General features: G+C 34.8%; 1 protein-coding gene across 1 annotated transcript in view; it reads left to right on the top strand.

Annotated features, from left to right (window-relative positions):
- Nucleotides 1-18,115, top strand: part of LOC119634712 — a 129,738-nt gene extending 111,623 nt beyond the window's left edge. Inside the window, 4 exon segments of the mRNA XM_038029036.1 lie at nucleotides 10,351-10,479; nucleotides 13,192-13,910; nucleotides 14,204-14,369; nucleotides 15,574-18,115. Coding sequence (XP_037884964.1) covers nucleotides 10,351-10,479; nucleotides 13,192-13,910; nucleotides 14,204-14,369; nucleotides 15,574-17,907 — 3,348 coding nt within the window. The 3' untranslated portion in view covers nucleotides 17,908-18,115.

Genomic DNA, 18,115 nt, shown 5'->3' with positions numbered 1-18,115 from the left:
ACTGAATAACGAGAAAAATGAACAGCAATGAACAGCACTAGTAAATGCGAGACTGATTTTAAATTGTGATATAACATTTTTTTTCACCTTATTTTGTTTTGCTTTTGTTGCTGTAATATTTTCAATGTGTTATAAAGTCAAGAATGATGTAAGCCCAACTGTTATACACGTTCGTATGCAAGGAGATAAGAGTAAAGGTATAAACGGTGTAACTGTAATTTTATTGTTATATAAGTATGTGTCTATGGACATATATGTGTAAATGCATGTGCATATATGTGTTTGCGTACAACCTAAGGGAATTTAACAATTGTTAGCAAAAATTACATCAATTATTTTAACAAAATAAAAAAAAAGGTAAAAAATTAAAACAAAAAAAAAAAAAAAACAAAAAAACCGGCACAAACAAATTTGTGTGTAAACTTATCATCAATAACAACAATGCTGTCCACAAAATAAATTAATTTAAACTTAAAGTTGCATTTCATGTAGAAAATTTACGATTATGTAATAATTTACAGCTGTTAAAATGTAATAAATAAAATCATATTGAACTAGAGAGTGAGAGAGAGAGTGGGCGACCAGGTATTGCCTTTCACATGTTTGCAGACAACAAGCAATAATGACAAAAACACTTCGTTCACGCTTTCAGAAGAAGGGCTCAGCCGTCGTTTTGACGGTTTGATATTGACAAAAAAGTTTGAATCTCCTTCCATCTGCGGTGTCGGTAAAGGAAACTCGGATAATCGCCAAAAATTGAGAAATCGAAAACTATAACACGAATATTGCTTGCAAAAGTCTTATAGTCTGATTATTAAACATCAAAAATTTCGTCTTATTTCTATGTAAAAGCATACTTTTCATGGCAGCTCTACCATTGAAGAATGACTTGAGCTAACGTAGTCCAAATTTAGGAAAATAATTTTTTTTGTTAAAAATGTTCTTATTCTTCACCTATTTTCATTATAATATATTAAATTTTATGTATGGGACGTAAAGATTCGCTTGTTAAGATAAAGCATTCATAATAGACCTACATGGTCCAAACTAGGTATAATTAGTTTTTATCTCAAATTACTATTATGTAGCAATTTTCACCATAAAATAACAAAAGCAATACCTTCCTGTAACCTACAGGTTTGGGTTGTGGTAGGTACAGCTACATGGGAAGGGCTTCAACTAATTGGCCTATCCGGTCCCTATTTTCCAGATCAATTTACTCTGAGTAGTACACACAAATAAGGTAAACATAGGATATAACACAAAGGTTTTGCATTGGTGGTGCTAAGCAACCGCTTGTCATTCAAGTTTTGCTTTTCAATTAATTTTTGGCATAAGCGTAATTACGATGACACTGTTCGTTCGCTTATAAGATGTTACAGTTTGTTCATCAGCAAAATGGTCAGGCCTTGTATGAGATGATGGACTTTCAGTGTATACCCAACGGAGAAAACGATTCTCCTCTGTTTTTGCAATTTTCACTATCTATTGCTATAGGAAAAAAGTAAATTAATTTTTTTTGAAGCGTTTGCAACAACTAGCGCTAGTTATAAAGTGTACTAAGCGAAATCATAAATTTTCTATTGAATTGTTGCATAACATTCAAATTAAGGAAATCGAAATTTTAAGTTAAATAAATTGTGCAAAATTGTGTAAATGAGTGTAAAGTTTTGAAGTAATTTAGTTATATGTGTCCAGTCGTCCCATATAAGTTTACAATTTTCCATGTTGCAAAAATTCAAAGACCTGATGACGTAGTTACATACTTAAGTGCAGCAGAATTCTATCTCATTTAGCTATGTACATCAATCCGTACGCAGTTTCCACCAGATGCCTTTTAGAGTAAAGAGCACATTTCCAAAATAACACAATGTCATGGTGGCATCTTTTGATGGCTAATTGCCATGGAAACAAAGGACAAAGGGTTAGATGGTCCCAATGAAATATGAGATTTCGAAGAATTTTTGAAAAACTTATACCTTTTTGTAGAAAAGACTTTTTGCATACTGAGGGTGAGAAATTAAACATGAAAAAGGGGATTAGAAAACTCGCTTACTACAGTTGAAAAAGTGGAAGATTTCTTTAAAAAACTGACGCATGCGAAAAGTCCTCTAAATATCTTTTTTTCTAAAGTAATGATTTACTCACAAAGGCTTAATTGTCATAAAATTTGATGATTAATATCTCATTGGCAAAGATGCGATTCTACACTTTCCAGATAATGTGTAAGACGTTTTATGCAAACAAATTCCTTTTTTGGAAAAATTTCATATAAACCAAAATTTCATAGGCTTGGTTAAGAAGCCTACAAAACACTTAATATCCTTAATTCCATTTCAGTCATATTACAAGATTCGCCCCTTAGATTAATTGGTATTTACATAACAGCTATCGCAACAGAGTACCCTAAAATAAGCAAAGCCATTTATAAGTTGTTTCGAAGAGTGTTTAGTTTTGCTAATGTATGTATGAAATTTCTTTATGATACATTAATTTCTATATTTAAGTTAGGGCAGATGCCATAAAACACAATGCAAACTATTGTTGCATGGATGTCCTTAAGGTAAATTGAAAAACATATGGACACTTAAGCGTATGAGTAACATCCATATACTGTTTGAATATTCTGTTGTATAATTGATTAAATATCACTCATGCAATTTACACACATATAATAAAATACTTGCCACGAACATCGACACACACATGCACGCACTGCACGCACTGCACACACTGCATTTATGAAGTAATATGTAAACCTAGTTAGCCATCTATACGTTTATATGTATTTATTAAATATTTTTGTCTTGTGTCTGCATGTAAGTATAAAATGTAAAATGATATTCAATTTAAATTTAATTGCATGCTGTGTGTCAAACACATTTATATGTATTTATATGTTTCTGTGTTTATTGTGCAATATTTTATATAAATCATGTGATATTGTTCTTTATTTATATGAAGTTATGCTTATATTTTTACATATTGGCTGATGTTATCGTTATTGCTGTAACGATTGTTGTAGCTGCTGTTGTAAACAATAATTATACATATATACATACATGTATATATATAAAGTCAACAATATGAAAATGTAATTAAACCAAGAGCCAAATTAAAGAGTTAAAGTGCTATTGCAATATTGTTGCCATCATCTTTATCATTATGATGATACTTGTCATTGTTATGCTGTTGCGATGTTGTATTGCTATGCTTTTGTTTTTTTTTTTTGTTTCAATGTTAAGAACAGCGATGACGAGGCATAAATGCTGGGATGCCAGTGTTATAACGATTTCGTAAATAACGAAAATTAACAGTCTGTCATAAATATCGATTTACTACAATTTATTTGATCACTGACATAGTCGTTAAATAACTACAATTAAGCGAGTCACTCGCATGACTTCCACCATATGTAAAGTTGCCTGCACAGCAAAGTAAATAATAAATTTTTTTGCTTGCCACCTTGATAAACTTATTTTGAATATTGTATTACTTAGCTTATTATATAATGTCAAGCATAAAAGATAACGAGCGTTATACTCATGAAAAAATGCTATTCCCGTTAATGTCACATTATATGATTCAACTCGAGTATTAAAGAATACACAAATTACAAAACGTTAACCAGTAGATCAAGTCATGTTCGGCTTTTATCGAGATGTCTCTACTGACTTTCCTTGCTAATCATTATTTGGGTGATACGAAATGTTTTCCTTCAAGTGAATCGCCGATACTCAGAAGAAGTAAAGTGCAGCACCCAGAAAAAGTAAAGTAATATTCTTGATCGAATTTCTAATCGTTCTAAACATGTCCGTCCGTCGGCTTGCATAATATTCTCATAATGATAGCCAGCGGCGTCAAAGGTGGCAAAAAAAATTCTTCTACGTTGGTTGGTACTGGAAAGGTTACGCCCCGTGAGAAAGTGAAAAAGTTGACATGTCTACTCACTATTAAGCTATAACAGATACAGACCTCAAAATGATTCTACAGTACATGTGGACGCATGGAAAAAATCGGTGATTTTTTTCTTTTTTCTTTTTTTGTGTTTAACGCACCAGTAATGTAGATAAAGGATTCGTCCACAGTCAAAGGAAATTTTCTCACTTGTTGTTTAGTTGTTTTTATTAAAAAAATCACATAAAAAAATAAAAGCAAATAAAGCATCATTTAAATCGTCTTGAAAATACAAAAGAGATATTTGTAAACAAATAGTCTTAAGTACAGCTAGGGGTATAATAAAAAACCACAACGTAATAGTACTTCGTGGCTATTCTCAGTGTTGCCATTATGCAAGCCTACTAAGGAGGACGCATTTTATGTCAAACACAATACAATATTTAAAGCTTTTGTTTAAAATTCTGCTTTAATAAAATCGTGTTTAATTTTCATTTATCTTTCTGCTAAATATGTAAAGGCGAATATGCGATTCGAAAAAAACAAAAGAAAGAAAATACAAAAGTGCACAAGTGCTTCTCTACGCACTTATTGCGAAGCCAAATATTTAGACATTGTAGTAGAATGGTAGAAAAACTAATTAAGCATTTTTTGCTTAAAACCTTAAACGTGACTTATATCAGATTTGTTTGAAGTGACCAAGTGCTCGTATGTGGCGAAATATTTGAAAGAAAAAAGGCAGAAAGCATGTTTGTTCAAAGAATTCATCGTATATTCGTTTTGCAGCCTTGTAAGAGTAGAGAGTAAGAGAGTAAGTGAAGTTAATCACTTTCCAATACATGTAAGCTAAATAGGTTTTTTCTAATCTTGAACACAAAAACTAAGTTTGTATTTAATGTCACTATATATTCTCTAGGATATAGGGCAACAGATACGTTTAGGTTCGCGTATAGTATACTGTGAATTTATATCTCTCTTCCCCTATGCTGGTAAACAAATAATTTCTCTGTAATGCTTTACCTGTACTTTCTTACCCGTAATGTCCGCAAACCGCAAACATAGTCTTCATAATCCACAGGATAAAAATTACGCTATTTGAGGAGTGTAAACGAGCCAATAATTCACTTGAAATGTTTTATCGATTTTTTGATTTGGATTTACAGAGGAAGTTGAAACATTTGGGGGTGGATTAAAAGTTTTATAGTCTCTGCCATGCCTAGTATCTGAACGCATTTGCATTGCATTCATCTCTTACAACAGGCGATGGGAAATATCGCTTGACAGCTTCCCTATGAAAAAAGAAAATTATCTCGAGGTTTCGCTTCACCGAAATTGGATCCACTTCTCGCCTATAGGGAAAAACTTGTGACCATCTGTACGATATAAGCAAACTAATTGGCGTTGAAGTTCAAGTTTGCTTTACGACTCCTATAGAAAACGCGCAACCGATCTAGGGGCTCCGATTTACTTAGACTAAGTCCACCTCTGCCTTGTACGAAGAGGGATTGTTGTACGACCTACGCTTCCTGGCAAGCACCTTAAGAAATACGACATCAGTTTCTCAGCTCTAAGTTGTGACCAAAGGTGCTCTAAAGGCAAGATGATTACTGTCTGACAAATGTGGCTAACTAAGGAATGAAATTTCTCACATAAAACCACATCATAACGGAATATAAATTTCATTTAGCAGATTTTCATCTCTATTTTTGAGACGTTGAGTACGTAACAAGATAAATGGACATATGGAAGATTTGGCCGACGCTTACTGACATTTTTGTGCTGACGTCAGCTGCATAAATTTTAATAAAACCACAATGTATGTTTGTGGGTATTGCAAACTTGATAATTAATGCATTACCATGTCCGCATTCTTATTCGAAAGGGCAAATTAATTTTTTTAATAGACTGCGAATAGTAACTCATCGAGTTAATCGATAACCGCAACGATTGCATAAATAAGGAAAAGGGGGAAAAGGCGATAAGCAGAGGAAAATAGAAAATGAATATTGTTTTATTTTCAATTAAGTATTTTGTGGTTAAGTTGAAAACACAGTATGTCTTTCTTCTATTCACGGCTCATTGAAGGTTTTTACTAAATTCTATAAAAAAAATAAAAAATAAAACCAATTAAAATGTTGCATTTCCTATACCGCCTCGCCACCAAACTTATCAATTTAATACAAATTAAAAACTGTAGGATTAGAAAAATGATTCTTCAGAGTATTTAGGTGGAGCGTCTCTTGTTCTTTTTTTTTCATAAAATATCTTGTTACCTTATGAAATCTTTCCCTGGCAAGCCTTATATGTAAAGCCAATGTTCATCATAACCTACAGAAAATTCAATTTTTTTTGCCATAAACCGACAGGTCACGTTCATCTGGAAAACCAAAAGCCTACTTTAGTGGGCCTTTGTTTATAAAAATAATGATCTTAAAAATGCTCGCAATCAATTCATTTATCGGAACATTGATCTTTGAGCCAAAACATCTCAGTGCATTAAAATTCAGCAAAATATTTTAAAAATTTGCCATTTATAGGTTGAAGAAAAGAATTCATGGACAAACAATAGACGGCCAGACCAGCTTAGATTAATTGGTAGAAGAACTCTGAACTCAGTTGTTTTCTTCTATTAGGCTTGCGTGCATTCGATTTCTTAACTTTCATATGACAGGGTGTTTATGAAAATAACGTGAACTAATCGGTTCTTAGCAGCGTTTGTCTTTGAACGAAATCTTCAGTTCACCAAGAAATTAGAGAAAGATACTTACGATCAGCAGATTGAACAAAGATATACATGGACTCACATCGAGTATGTAGACGGACGGACGATTAGACTTGAAAAATACCTGCACTAACTTAACGCAACTCTAAATGCAGATGATGTAGCGTACAACAACAAATCGACAGCATAGCAATGAATCGAATAACGAAGCATTGCTTTGTTAAGATGTTTTCATAATTTTTCAGAAAATGTTTCCATTTTTCGGTGTAAGTTAAAGGGTTCTAAACTAATAGGGTTCAAAAATTGCACAAATTTTATATGCAAATACATACATCAAAGAATGTAAAGTATAGCTCTTATGGCTGTGTGCTATATTTTTGGAGGAGATTGCGATTAACTATATTAACAACAGGCCTACGCTCATATACAGTAAAGGCATCGTGTGCTTATGAATGGAAAGCATTTATTATACCGTAACATATAGAAGGGCTTGAGATAGATCCGAATTTCATTATATTGATCATCCGCTGAATTAATGTAAATTTGTCTGTCCGTCCGTCTGTGTTGTTTTCTTTTGCTCAAGCCACAGGCCAAGATTTTTGCGATACACTGAAGTATTTCGGACCAAAGGCGAACAATATTGAAAATGGTTTGGATCGTACCATTGCACTGCGTTGTTTTGAAAAGCCGTTATATGAATGATGGTAGAGTAGTGTAAAACATTTAATGGTAGGCCGTGGTTTACTTGTTTTTATTTTTATTTCTATGAAATGGTAAATTGTTGAAAACATCTCAACGAGATTTGCTTTGATTTAGGATAAATAAATGAATGCAAATCCGCGGGAATTTACATTTTTAGTATAACAAGCTTTAGAGAAATTTATAGTGCGTACTATTGCGAACGTTTATTTCCAATTCGAGTTCCAATTTAAACATTTACTTCAACTATACACGAGCGATATGATGTGCGACGATGTAGGATGTGTTCATTCGTTACATAAAGTTGCATTCGTAATATGTATGTAATATGCCATGGATGGAAATACGCGCGTTTGCGAAAGGAAATCAATAACAAGCAATGACCTAGTTAATGTTGCTATTGTGTAGGTAGGTGCAGATACCTCGATTACAAACTTTCGCATATATTGATGCTTAGTGATTCATTACTGCCTTTTAATTATAATCGCAGCGAGGAGCATATTACGTTTTTCAAATGCTTATAACGCGTTTAAATATGCATTGACGTACCGTAAAATAGGTATATATTTTCAATTATGATGAATATCGATCTGTCATCAGTCTCTCCATCTATTTGCTGGCATTCGCACTACGTACGTGCGCCATCGGCCTTCAGCATTGAAATCAAGATTAAGACCATAAAGTTGGATTTTCAATTTGTTTTATTAATTAAATTGGATTAGAAATTCTGAAAAGTGTGCTCGGCAAACAAAGGGTGAAGTTTATAAGAGACAACTGACATTCTAGAGATATTTTATATCAAAATTTAATCATGACAAAGGGATTTTCAAAACGAATATGAGGTCTTCTTACAGTGAGCATCACACACATTGTTACAAATCGATGACAACAATAGCAAAATTAGATGAATTTCGGTTCGAGTTACTGGCACATGCTCCACCTTCTCCACATGAGACATCAGCGACGTTTAGCCCCATCGATGAGGACATTACTGTAGCGAACTTTCACAATGATTTTATAAGAAGAGACGTCGAAATATTAGAGTAGAACTATTGCAGCACTTTTGAAGATGACTATCTTGATGGGTAAAGTCAAATTTACCGAAAAGAGAATTATTTTCTTACCTAGTCTCGGGTATTTTTGGCCGATGATATATCTTAACGTAGCGAGGTTTACTACTTTCAAGTAGCGCAGCATTTTTCGGCTATGTTACATTCATTTTATGTTATAGCCTGCAATCGTGTGCCATACTTGAATATGTTTGTATGTTTAGTATGACATTTTTTGGCTATGTTGGGGTAAGTTTACCTATATGCTACATAAAATCCAAATGTTTAAACTTGTTACAGTAATAATTTGCTAGTTGTAAGCTATACGAATCAATCTTTCTATCAAAGCTGGGCATTTACACTAAAAATAGTTTGATGCTTAAGCTTACGTAACTTATTTTAATACTAAACACCTATGTGTTTTATACGGAACACAATTTTATTACTTTCAAATTATTTTATGTCAATGCATAAATTTATCGCTCAGAGTTATGTTTGTATTCGCCGTTGTCTGCTAACCATCACGGACTGTTGTGCATTAAATATAAACTGAAATTTGTGTCAAGTTTTTTAGAAAACGTTAATTAGTTTAACCAATATATACGAAGAGTAATTCCAGTTTGGACATAATAACTTCTTTGCAAAATTAAATAGAAGCTTAGCGTGACTCAATAAAAAGTCACAGGAAAAAGAATTCATGGAATTTTGATTTCTAACGTATACGCATATGTATATGTATGTATATATATATATCGAGTTTGACCGACCAGGTGACCGTTTATCAACTGGATAAGGATTGGACATAAACTCAATCACCATCACATTTACAATACTTTCGGGACATTTTCAATTGAAAATTTTGCCCGGATTTTATTAAATTTATCCAAAAGAGAAGAGAAACAAGATAACTGTACTTATGAAAAAATTCGCTGTCAGCTAAACATACTCCATCTTGGATAATGTTTTTTTACATCGTTTTTCTGTCGATGAAAGACTAAGTCATTGTTGTTGTTGTTGTTGTGTATTTAAGCAAACGAATAGCTAAATGCTAGTGAGGATTTGTTTATTTTCTGAAAATCGCTTTGTTTCCGCCTATATCGCTATACTGTAATTTATGCGCACAAATAAAGATATCGCATGGATACGAAAACATCAAAAGAGTGAATTTTTATAACCAGTCATCGTATTCGATTGTTGATATGACATTGTTTTCATTCACGCTCTTCACCGAAAGCATGTTGCTGTCTACTTAAGTTAAGGAAATCATATCAGCAAAATCTGTTGATGTAATCGTTCACTTGATCGTTTATCATTATTTTTTCATATTTCATCAATTCTTGCTCATTTGTTGTTGCGAAAAAGTTGCAGTTGTTGCGAGAGAGCAATTTATAAAAAATTGATACAAAAAATGCTCTCTTCCTGAAAATTATTAGATGAGGCGGCTAACAGAGATCACTGCGTTAGAAAAGAAGGCGAAATTTTATTTTATTAATACACGTGCTTGGAATTTAAATGCAAGTGATCTAAACTTATCGAAGAACATGCCTACAATGCCCACGCGTCTATACGACAAAAGCCTTTATTTTGAAAATAAAAAAAAAACCAACTTCGCGTACTCCATACTACAAAGCAGGAGAATTTAATTCTTTTACTATTTTTGTGCTTTCAGGATAGCGTTGGTGGGTATAGAAGATTCGGTTATGACCGAATATAATTTTTTTGTTTATTTCTTTTTTATTATATTAAAAAGCCCCTTTACAGTTATACGTCTTATTTGCGTAAATTTGTTAATAGTGGGAATGACTTAGCAATGAAAATTTTCTTCAAAAAGTTCGTTGAAATTAACGTGAGAATAAACAAAGTTTAAGAATCCGATTGAGTTGAAAATTAATTTTAATAATTATTCGAATTGTTATTTTTGTTGCCTAAGGACTGTTTAGCTTGAACACTCATTCATTTATTGAATTTTAATTTTTATTTCAGCATTATCGGGGTTCATTAAAATCGTTGAATACCGGTATTGTGACTTTACTCAATTATGGAAAACATGTGCCACCCGCTGTATCTCACGTTACTTTAGCTCATGAAATTGGCCACAATTTTGGATCACCGGTAAGTAAATTCTATTACATACGATTCATTAACGCTTAGAACATTTCAAGCGTTCCTTTCTTAACTTTCCTTAGTCCTCACTGATTTAGTTATATGCATTCGTTTGTCCCTTTATTTTGCTGTTCAATCGCTTGTAACTAAAAACTTTGCATATATTTATCGATTACGATACGAGATCAGAAACATGACCCAAAAACAACAATTTAGTCTCTCTAATTTATATATTCTTGATCATCTGATATTCTTAATTGACTTTAGTTAATTATAACTTACGACAGGCCAAGGCGAATATAATGCGGCGGTCAATAATTTCCGGAATTAAGTAAGAAAAAAATTGTCGCCTTTTTTGGAATTGGAAAAGTCAACGCAATATCCTTCTCGAGCCAGGCGTTCAATCCAATACTTTTACAACATTTTCCAACATATATTCTTTCCTATAGGACGATCTGAAAAAACTCTTTAGCTGATATATAGCTTTACAATTAAGAGGTACCGTACCGCATGCACGAGTGACAATTTTAGTCAATTTATCAGCAAGAATTTAAACCGAGTTTAGCCTCTCAATCGTAGTCAACAAACTAGATGTTATTCTTGACGAAATATTGATCCCTCTAAAAACGTTTCTCTTTAGTAATTTCTTCACATATTTATATATAGGAAATTGCGTGAATTCTCTCTAGCTTTTAACTTTACGATGGTCTAGCATATTCCCCAAAAAGAGAGTCGATTCACCTAAGAACCCCTTACTCGCTCCTGAAACACTTCTAATAATTCTTCTTCTTCTTCTGTTCATGTTTTTTCAAGGGGTTATCATAAAGATACGAACAGAAACGGATTAGAAGTTAATTCAATTTTAAACCGCAGTCGCTGGTAACAGTCAGTTAGAGTTGAAACTTCAACTGAACAACTTACCCTTGAACATTTATGCTACTCGTGAGTACATAATGAGGTGATGTCGGAGCATGATACTAAATGGCTTTTGCTAATAGAACGATAAGCTGAATATATATTCACTTGTGGGTAGTGGTTTGCAAAACAGAGTTAAGAGACATATGTTAAAAAAAAAAAAGAAGATTGAAATATTCTGTGACTAAGCACAAAAATCATAGCTTGTGTTTGTTTGTATTTCTCGAGCAGTAGTTTATAAAACAGGGTTTCGCAAATAACTACGCAACTGTAAAGGATGCAATAATGGAGTCACAAAAATATGTGTAACCGTCAATGTAAGTGCATCATGCACGCACACAAAAGAAGAACCGGAAAGTACTTGGAAGGAGGGTTTAACTCAGCAAAAGCATGCAACAAAAAAAAAAAAAAAAAAAAAACGAAACGAAAATAAAACAAAACCTTATTGTGCATGCACTTAATGCAATTAGTTACAGTTCGTCGCGTGTGCATAAAATCGAAAAGCGCAAAAAAAAAGAAAAAAAAAAAAAACCAAAAGAATGAAAAAAGAGTGAAAATCTCCGAGAGGCAGCTTCAACGCAACATCACCAACAGGCAACAACAACAATAATAATGAAGCATAAAAACATGTACTTGTTTAGATTAGAAAACACAAAATACAATTTTAGCGTATTGATGCTGGCCGTAGCACATGTGTACTGTGAGATAAATATCTCAAACACATGCACTCATATAAATAAACAAAACTTCAAAACATAACAGAGTGCGTAGAGTAACAAAGCAATGAATTTTAGATATTTTGTTTTTTGTTGTTGTTGTTTCCTTTACTCCATTTAATGGCATGAATTTAGAGAAGAAAAATCCTTTAAGTGCTTGCGTAGGTTTTGGTTTCGCGCAATAAAGCCGTATACGCCTTATATGCTGGCTTCATCTCTGAAAAGAACTGCAAACGCAAATGCACTGTTGGATGATTGTGTTACACATCAGCATGTTTTCCGGCCTATGTGTGCGTGTATATGCGCATTTGGGTGTGTGTGTGTGTGTGTGTGTGTGTGTGTGTGTATTCGCGTACAAGCATAAGTATGTAAGCGTATAAATTGTACTCATCAAGCAAATTGTTGCAACGATAAATTGCTTTCGAGTTGAAGTCTTGTTAAGAACGACAAGATTTTAATCACAATCCTATTGAACGAACGAATAAAACTGCATTCGTTTATACTTGCATGCATATATGTATGTCAAACTCTTGCCTTTGCTTGCTGCTGTTGTTTTCGCCTTTGTTATTTGGTTATTCTGAGCTGCTATTATTGCACTTGCCAGCTATCGATATTCGAGAGTATAGAACTTAAATACACTTTTGATTAATCGCTTAAGTGCGGCATTGAATTGTCCAAATATTTGATTTTCTCAATGTTAAAGCCAAAGTATCGTTCAGCGTACTCTTCATTATTATTGATATAAATCAGTTTAAGTGTAACACACATGACATCTAAGGTCATCGTCGAGGGTTTCGAAGACTGCTCATATATATTCATGCGATAGTCATAAGAAACAAATAATGCTTCTACTCATGGCAACAAATGCAGGGAATCAATTTTGACTGTCCGCCACCAGCCGCCCTAAAAGAATATAAAGTCTTATGAGTCGCGTAACTCGTACGGCATTGGTGCTGTGAGGATCAAATTCGAAAATTTTTTAAATCTCACACACAAGCAAATCTACGCCTTACAGCACTGACTTTAGTGCTGAGCTACTTTCAATTTTTTCGCATATTAATGAAAACGTTTTCCTATTCATTCCTTTCAGCATGACCCTGAGCAATGTACCCCTGGTGGCGAGGATGGTAATTATATAATGTTTGCTCGCGCGACCTCTGGCGATAAGAAGAACAACAATAAGTTTTCACCTTGTTCGCTAAAATCAATTGAGCCGGTACTTAATGCTAAGGCTCGCAGTCCGAAAGGTTGCTTCACTGAGCCGCAAACATCAATATGCGGTAACGGTGTTGTTGAGCCGGGAGAACAATGCGATTGCGGTTGGGAAGAGGATTGCAAAGATTCTTGTTGTTTCCCCATGTCACGGCATTCGCGTAGCGATGAGAAACCCTGCACTCTCACGCCGAAGGCTATGTGCAGTCCCTCTCAAGGACCTTGTTGCACTGCTAATTGCAAGCTTAAGTTCGGTGATAAATGCCGCGATGACAACGGTTGCCGTGATCCTAGTTTTTGTGATGGGCGCATGCCGCAATGTCCACCGTCGGTGAATAAACCGAACAAGACGATATGCAACAAAGAGTTTGTGTGCTACATGGGTGAATGTACGGGCAGTATATGTTTGGCTTATGGCTTGGAATCGTGCCAATGTATACCCGGACCCAAGGATGATAAAATCAAATCGTGCGAGCTATGCTGCAAATTACCGGGTGAAGAGAACCCTTGTCGTAGTTCATTCGAATGGAATGAGCCACCATTTGATGTGCCCGACATGTACGCCAAGCCAGGGACACCCTGCAATGATTACAATGGGTAAGTCCTTGTACCTAAGTTTTCTAATTGATGAGCATTTTATGATAATACATTAGCTTGAATTCGTCTTCATTATATATGGTCAAATATCGATTCCTTTTTATATATAGGTATAAGAAAAATTAACCACTACTAACTAACTAAATTTCAGTTGCAATCGTCTAAAATATTAAAGGATTTTTTTAAATTTTATTTCAATTGCTTTTTATTTATTCCGTTTTTTTTTTCTGTATTCTCCGTATTCTTTGTCTTCTTGTCGTTTTCTCCTCTCCTCTATTTATTTTCCATTTCAGTTATTGCGATGTCTTCCAGAAATGTCGTGAAGTTGATCCCTCCGGTCCCTTGGCTACTTTACGTAAACTGCTCTTATCTGAAGAGAGTATTGCAACATTTAAAAAATGGATTCAACACAATTGGTATACTGTCGTTCTGGCCGCCGTGGGGGTTTTTATATTACTGGTAAGTTCAAGTTGAACGTTTTATATATAAATGATATATATTTTTTTTTTGTTGTTTTTGTTTTTGCTGTAACCATAAAACAGTAGTAATGAAATCTCTTGAAATTTATCCTAAAAAAAAAAAAAAAAAAAAAATTGGTTTGTCTGTCAGTCCTTCTACGATACCATTGTGTGTGCGTTTCTTAGTGAAAGACCAAAAAGTTGGTTACTATTGAAATGCATAAATAGATTACGAAGTATTGTGAAATGAGTGAAAAATGCGGTTGAAATATTTTTCTAAGCTTAAATGATGTTTGTGTTTGTATGGCAGCGTATACAAATGAACGTTTTTGTTTTGAAAATTCCTTTTGCTGTAACGCATACAATACGGTTTTCTCTCCGTTTCGATTCTGGCTTTTGCCTTCTGACTCCTCCTAACTCACTTCAATTTAATCCCATTAAAGATTGTAAAGTTTGTTCTCAATATTTTAAATGATGAGTATGTGGAAAAAATTGCTGTGAAGCAATCGCAAAAGCAACACCAACATGAACACCAACAGCAACAGCAACAATCACCACCACGACAACAACAACAACAACAACAGCGACAACATCAAGAACAACGACACCATCAAAAGTCTCACGAACACTTACAACAGCAGGAAAGTAAGTCTGTGTTTAGGTACATAAAAATGCTGTTCGAATAGCAGTGAAAGCTTTTAAAAGTCATTTTCCCCAACGTTGAGATGTAGCTGTACTCTGATTGACGCTGTGTCTAATGTTTTGCACCTTATCCTTTCAAAGGATCATGCTAAGCTTTAGATTTCATTTGTACTCGAAAACATTTATTTATTACACTTACATCGGACATCTGCTCATATGTATATTTTTATAAATAATAAATTAAATTATTTTTAAGCCATAGCTATGGTGAATATTTAACTAATTCCTTTGGGATGCTTTCAAACGGATTCAAAAGCGTCACTTATACATATGCAGTTACTTTATCATCAACACATCTTCCTAGCAAACTTGCGACGCAAACATTGTTGTTGTTGAATTCATTTAGTTCGTTGGTAGTAATTCTAACCTATAAAAAAAATATTCATAATTTTTTCTTAGTTTCGTCAATAAGTGGACGCAATTTGTTAAAAGTTTGTTGCTGTTTTCATCCCTATACACTGACTAATGCAATATCCTTTCTTTGTAACTTTCCTAACGTACAGATACTGAGCACGAAATTATTAGCGAAACGTTCGAATCTAAAATTGAAGTCCGTCACTATAATACACAGCGCAACAACCGAAACTGTACGTCTGCCCGAAGACAACAACGGCGTTATCGTACATACGGCCGTGCGTACAAAAGTCCCGTTCAAAAAGAAGGTAAGAGGGGAACGCAACGCCAATTCCAACAACAACGGCAGCAGCAGCAACAACAACAACAACAACAATGGTAACAAATCTAAATTCGCAGTAGTTAGCGGCAGTAAAAATCCGCTGAAATTCCATAACAATCATATAAGGGGTGTAACTAAAATGAAAACTGCGGCCTCAATAGGGGTAACTGGAGCGATGACTGGTAGTGGGGGTAGCACCGGTAATGATATTAAAAAAGCCACACGCAATAAAAAGAAACGAGCAACTGCTCAAAATATCGTTAATCCCTTATTGGGTCAAACTGATAAACCTGCTCAAACAGAAAGTGGTGGAAAAACGAAATCGAAAAAGCTTAAAAAATCAAGCAAAGAGATAATCGATTATTCCTCGACTAGGGGGGGAGGTAGCAGCGGTCTAGATATGGGAGTTAATCATACAAATACCTTTGGTAAAGTACAAAAATGGTTACTAGAATCACCTATAGTTGCTCAGCCTCTGTCTCATATCGAGCACTCCTCGAAAGTGCACAAAGTGATAAGTAAATCGCAATCAACACCGGAACGTCTGGTACAGAAAACACCCACCAAGAGTAAATCTACGGGTAATTTAAACAACGAAAAGGTTAAGCTTCAAGTAGTCTATAAACCACCGTTCAAGTTCGCTTTGAGGTTATCGAAAAATACTAAAATCAAAACCCACATTATTGGTAATCCGGCCAGCAATACTAATAAATTTAAACGCCATTCACGTTCGATTAATATGAAAGATAGCAAAAGATGTGCTAATAGTCTGAGAGATGATGCTGGCCATGGAAGTGGCCCTGGTGGTACAAACAGTAGCGGCGGAGGTAGTGGCGTGAAAAGTTTAAGTGAGAAAACAAAACGTGCAGCTTTACTGCTGCGTTCCAATAATAATGAAGACAATCAAATATTAACTTTAAACGAACCTAACTATGAGACCTTAAATCCTAAAACGGCTCCTTCCAAAATGGAAAATCCCTTCTATGAGAACTTGAAATTCCTGCAAAGCACAGAAAAACGCCACAGTGATCCTAATGTAGAGTCATCTTCCACAACGACGAACAATAGCAATAGTCAAGCCACAGCTGATCCGGCAGCAGTGAAACGAAGTTCCAGTAAATCAAAAATGGATATAATTCAGGGCTCAACAGCTACCACCAGTCATCATCATTTTCAGCGTTCCTTAAGTTCTAGTAATCCGTTTGCGAGCGATTGTATGCGTTCCTCTCGCAAATTTAGCGAAACTAATGCCAACGAATTATCTCGTAATTTTGGCAGCACGCAAAACTTAATACCGAGCGGGCATCAAACAAATTTAACAAAATCAAAAAAACGCAGCAGCCTCAACTTGAAGACGAGCATAACGAAAAATGGTAAAGATCCACCAACCAAACGAAGTAATTCGAATATGCATTTGCGAAGAAATAGCGCCAGCAATGGTGCCGAGGTTAGCAAACTACAAAGTAATCATAATAAAGTAACGCAATCGCAATCGCATTCGCAAGCCCTAAAACGTAGTATAAGTAACAATGCGCAACAGTCGTCCACCCATGTTTTAGCCAAAACATTGTCCTCTAACTGTCAAGCGCCAAGTTCAGCCATTACACAACTGCCCCTGTACAATGCTCAGCGTGCGACGCGTTCTAGTTTTAGCAATATACCCAGAGCTAGTCTTACACTCGCAACTAATATATTAGCAAGTGCTGCGAGTACGGTTAGTAACGGACACTCTTCTACCTCTGCTGCCAACAGTAACGGCAGCAATAGCATAGGCTGTGCTGCAGGCAGTAATACTCCGGCCAATCTCATCAACAACAGCATTAATAATTTCCATTTAACCACGCCAGCGTCCATAGCCCAGGTAATGCAGTCCGCCGAACAAAGGCGAGCACGAAATAATTTAAATCAAACAATGCCAGGAGTACAACAACACTATCAACAACAACAACAACAACGTTCCAATTCGATAAGACAGCATGCCCATAATCATCATCCGCCACCACTGCCTATATCAGCTATATCAACATCAATATCTTCAACAACAGCAACGACAACAACAACAACAACAGCAGCAGCAGCATCAAATATTAGCCATAATAGTAATGATTTAACCTCGGACTTGGAGGTTTTAGTATCCGATATAGAAAATCTAGTTAGTTAGTCAAGAGCTTTGAAAAAAGTTATTTCATTTTTCGATTATTTAACATGAAACGATCCGCGTTTAACACGTTACATATTAATACTAGACACACACACACACACACTTGCGGACGCGCTTGCGCGGATCTACACGTACACTTGCACATTAACATTTAAAAAGTATTGAACTTCCTAAACAAACAACAACAACAAAAAGAAAGAAAAAAAGA

This window comes from Glossina fuscipes, unplaced genomic scaffold (assembly GCF_014805625.2).
Source record: "Glossina fuscipes isolate IAEA_lab_2018 unplaced genomic scaffold, Yale_Gfus_2 3, whole genome shotgun sequence".
NCBI lineage: Eukaryota > Metazoa > Arthropoda > Insecta > Diptera > Glossinidae > Glossina > Glossina fuscipes.
Note: the sequence above shows the minus strand (reverse complement) of the source record. Positions and strands in the feature narration are given on the sequence as shown.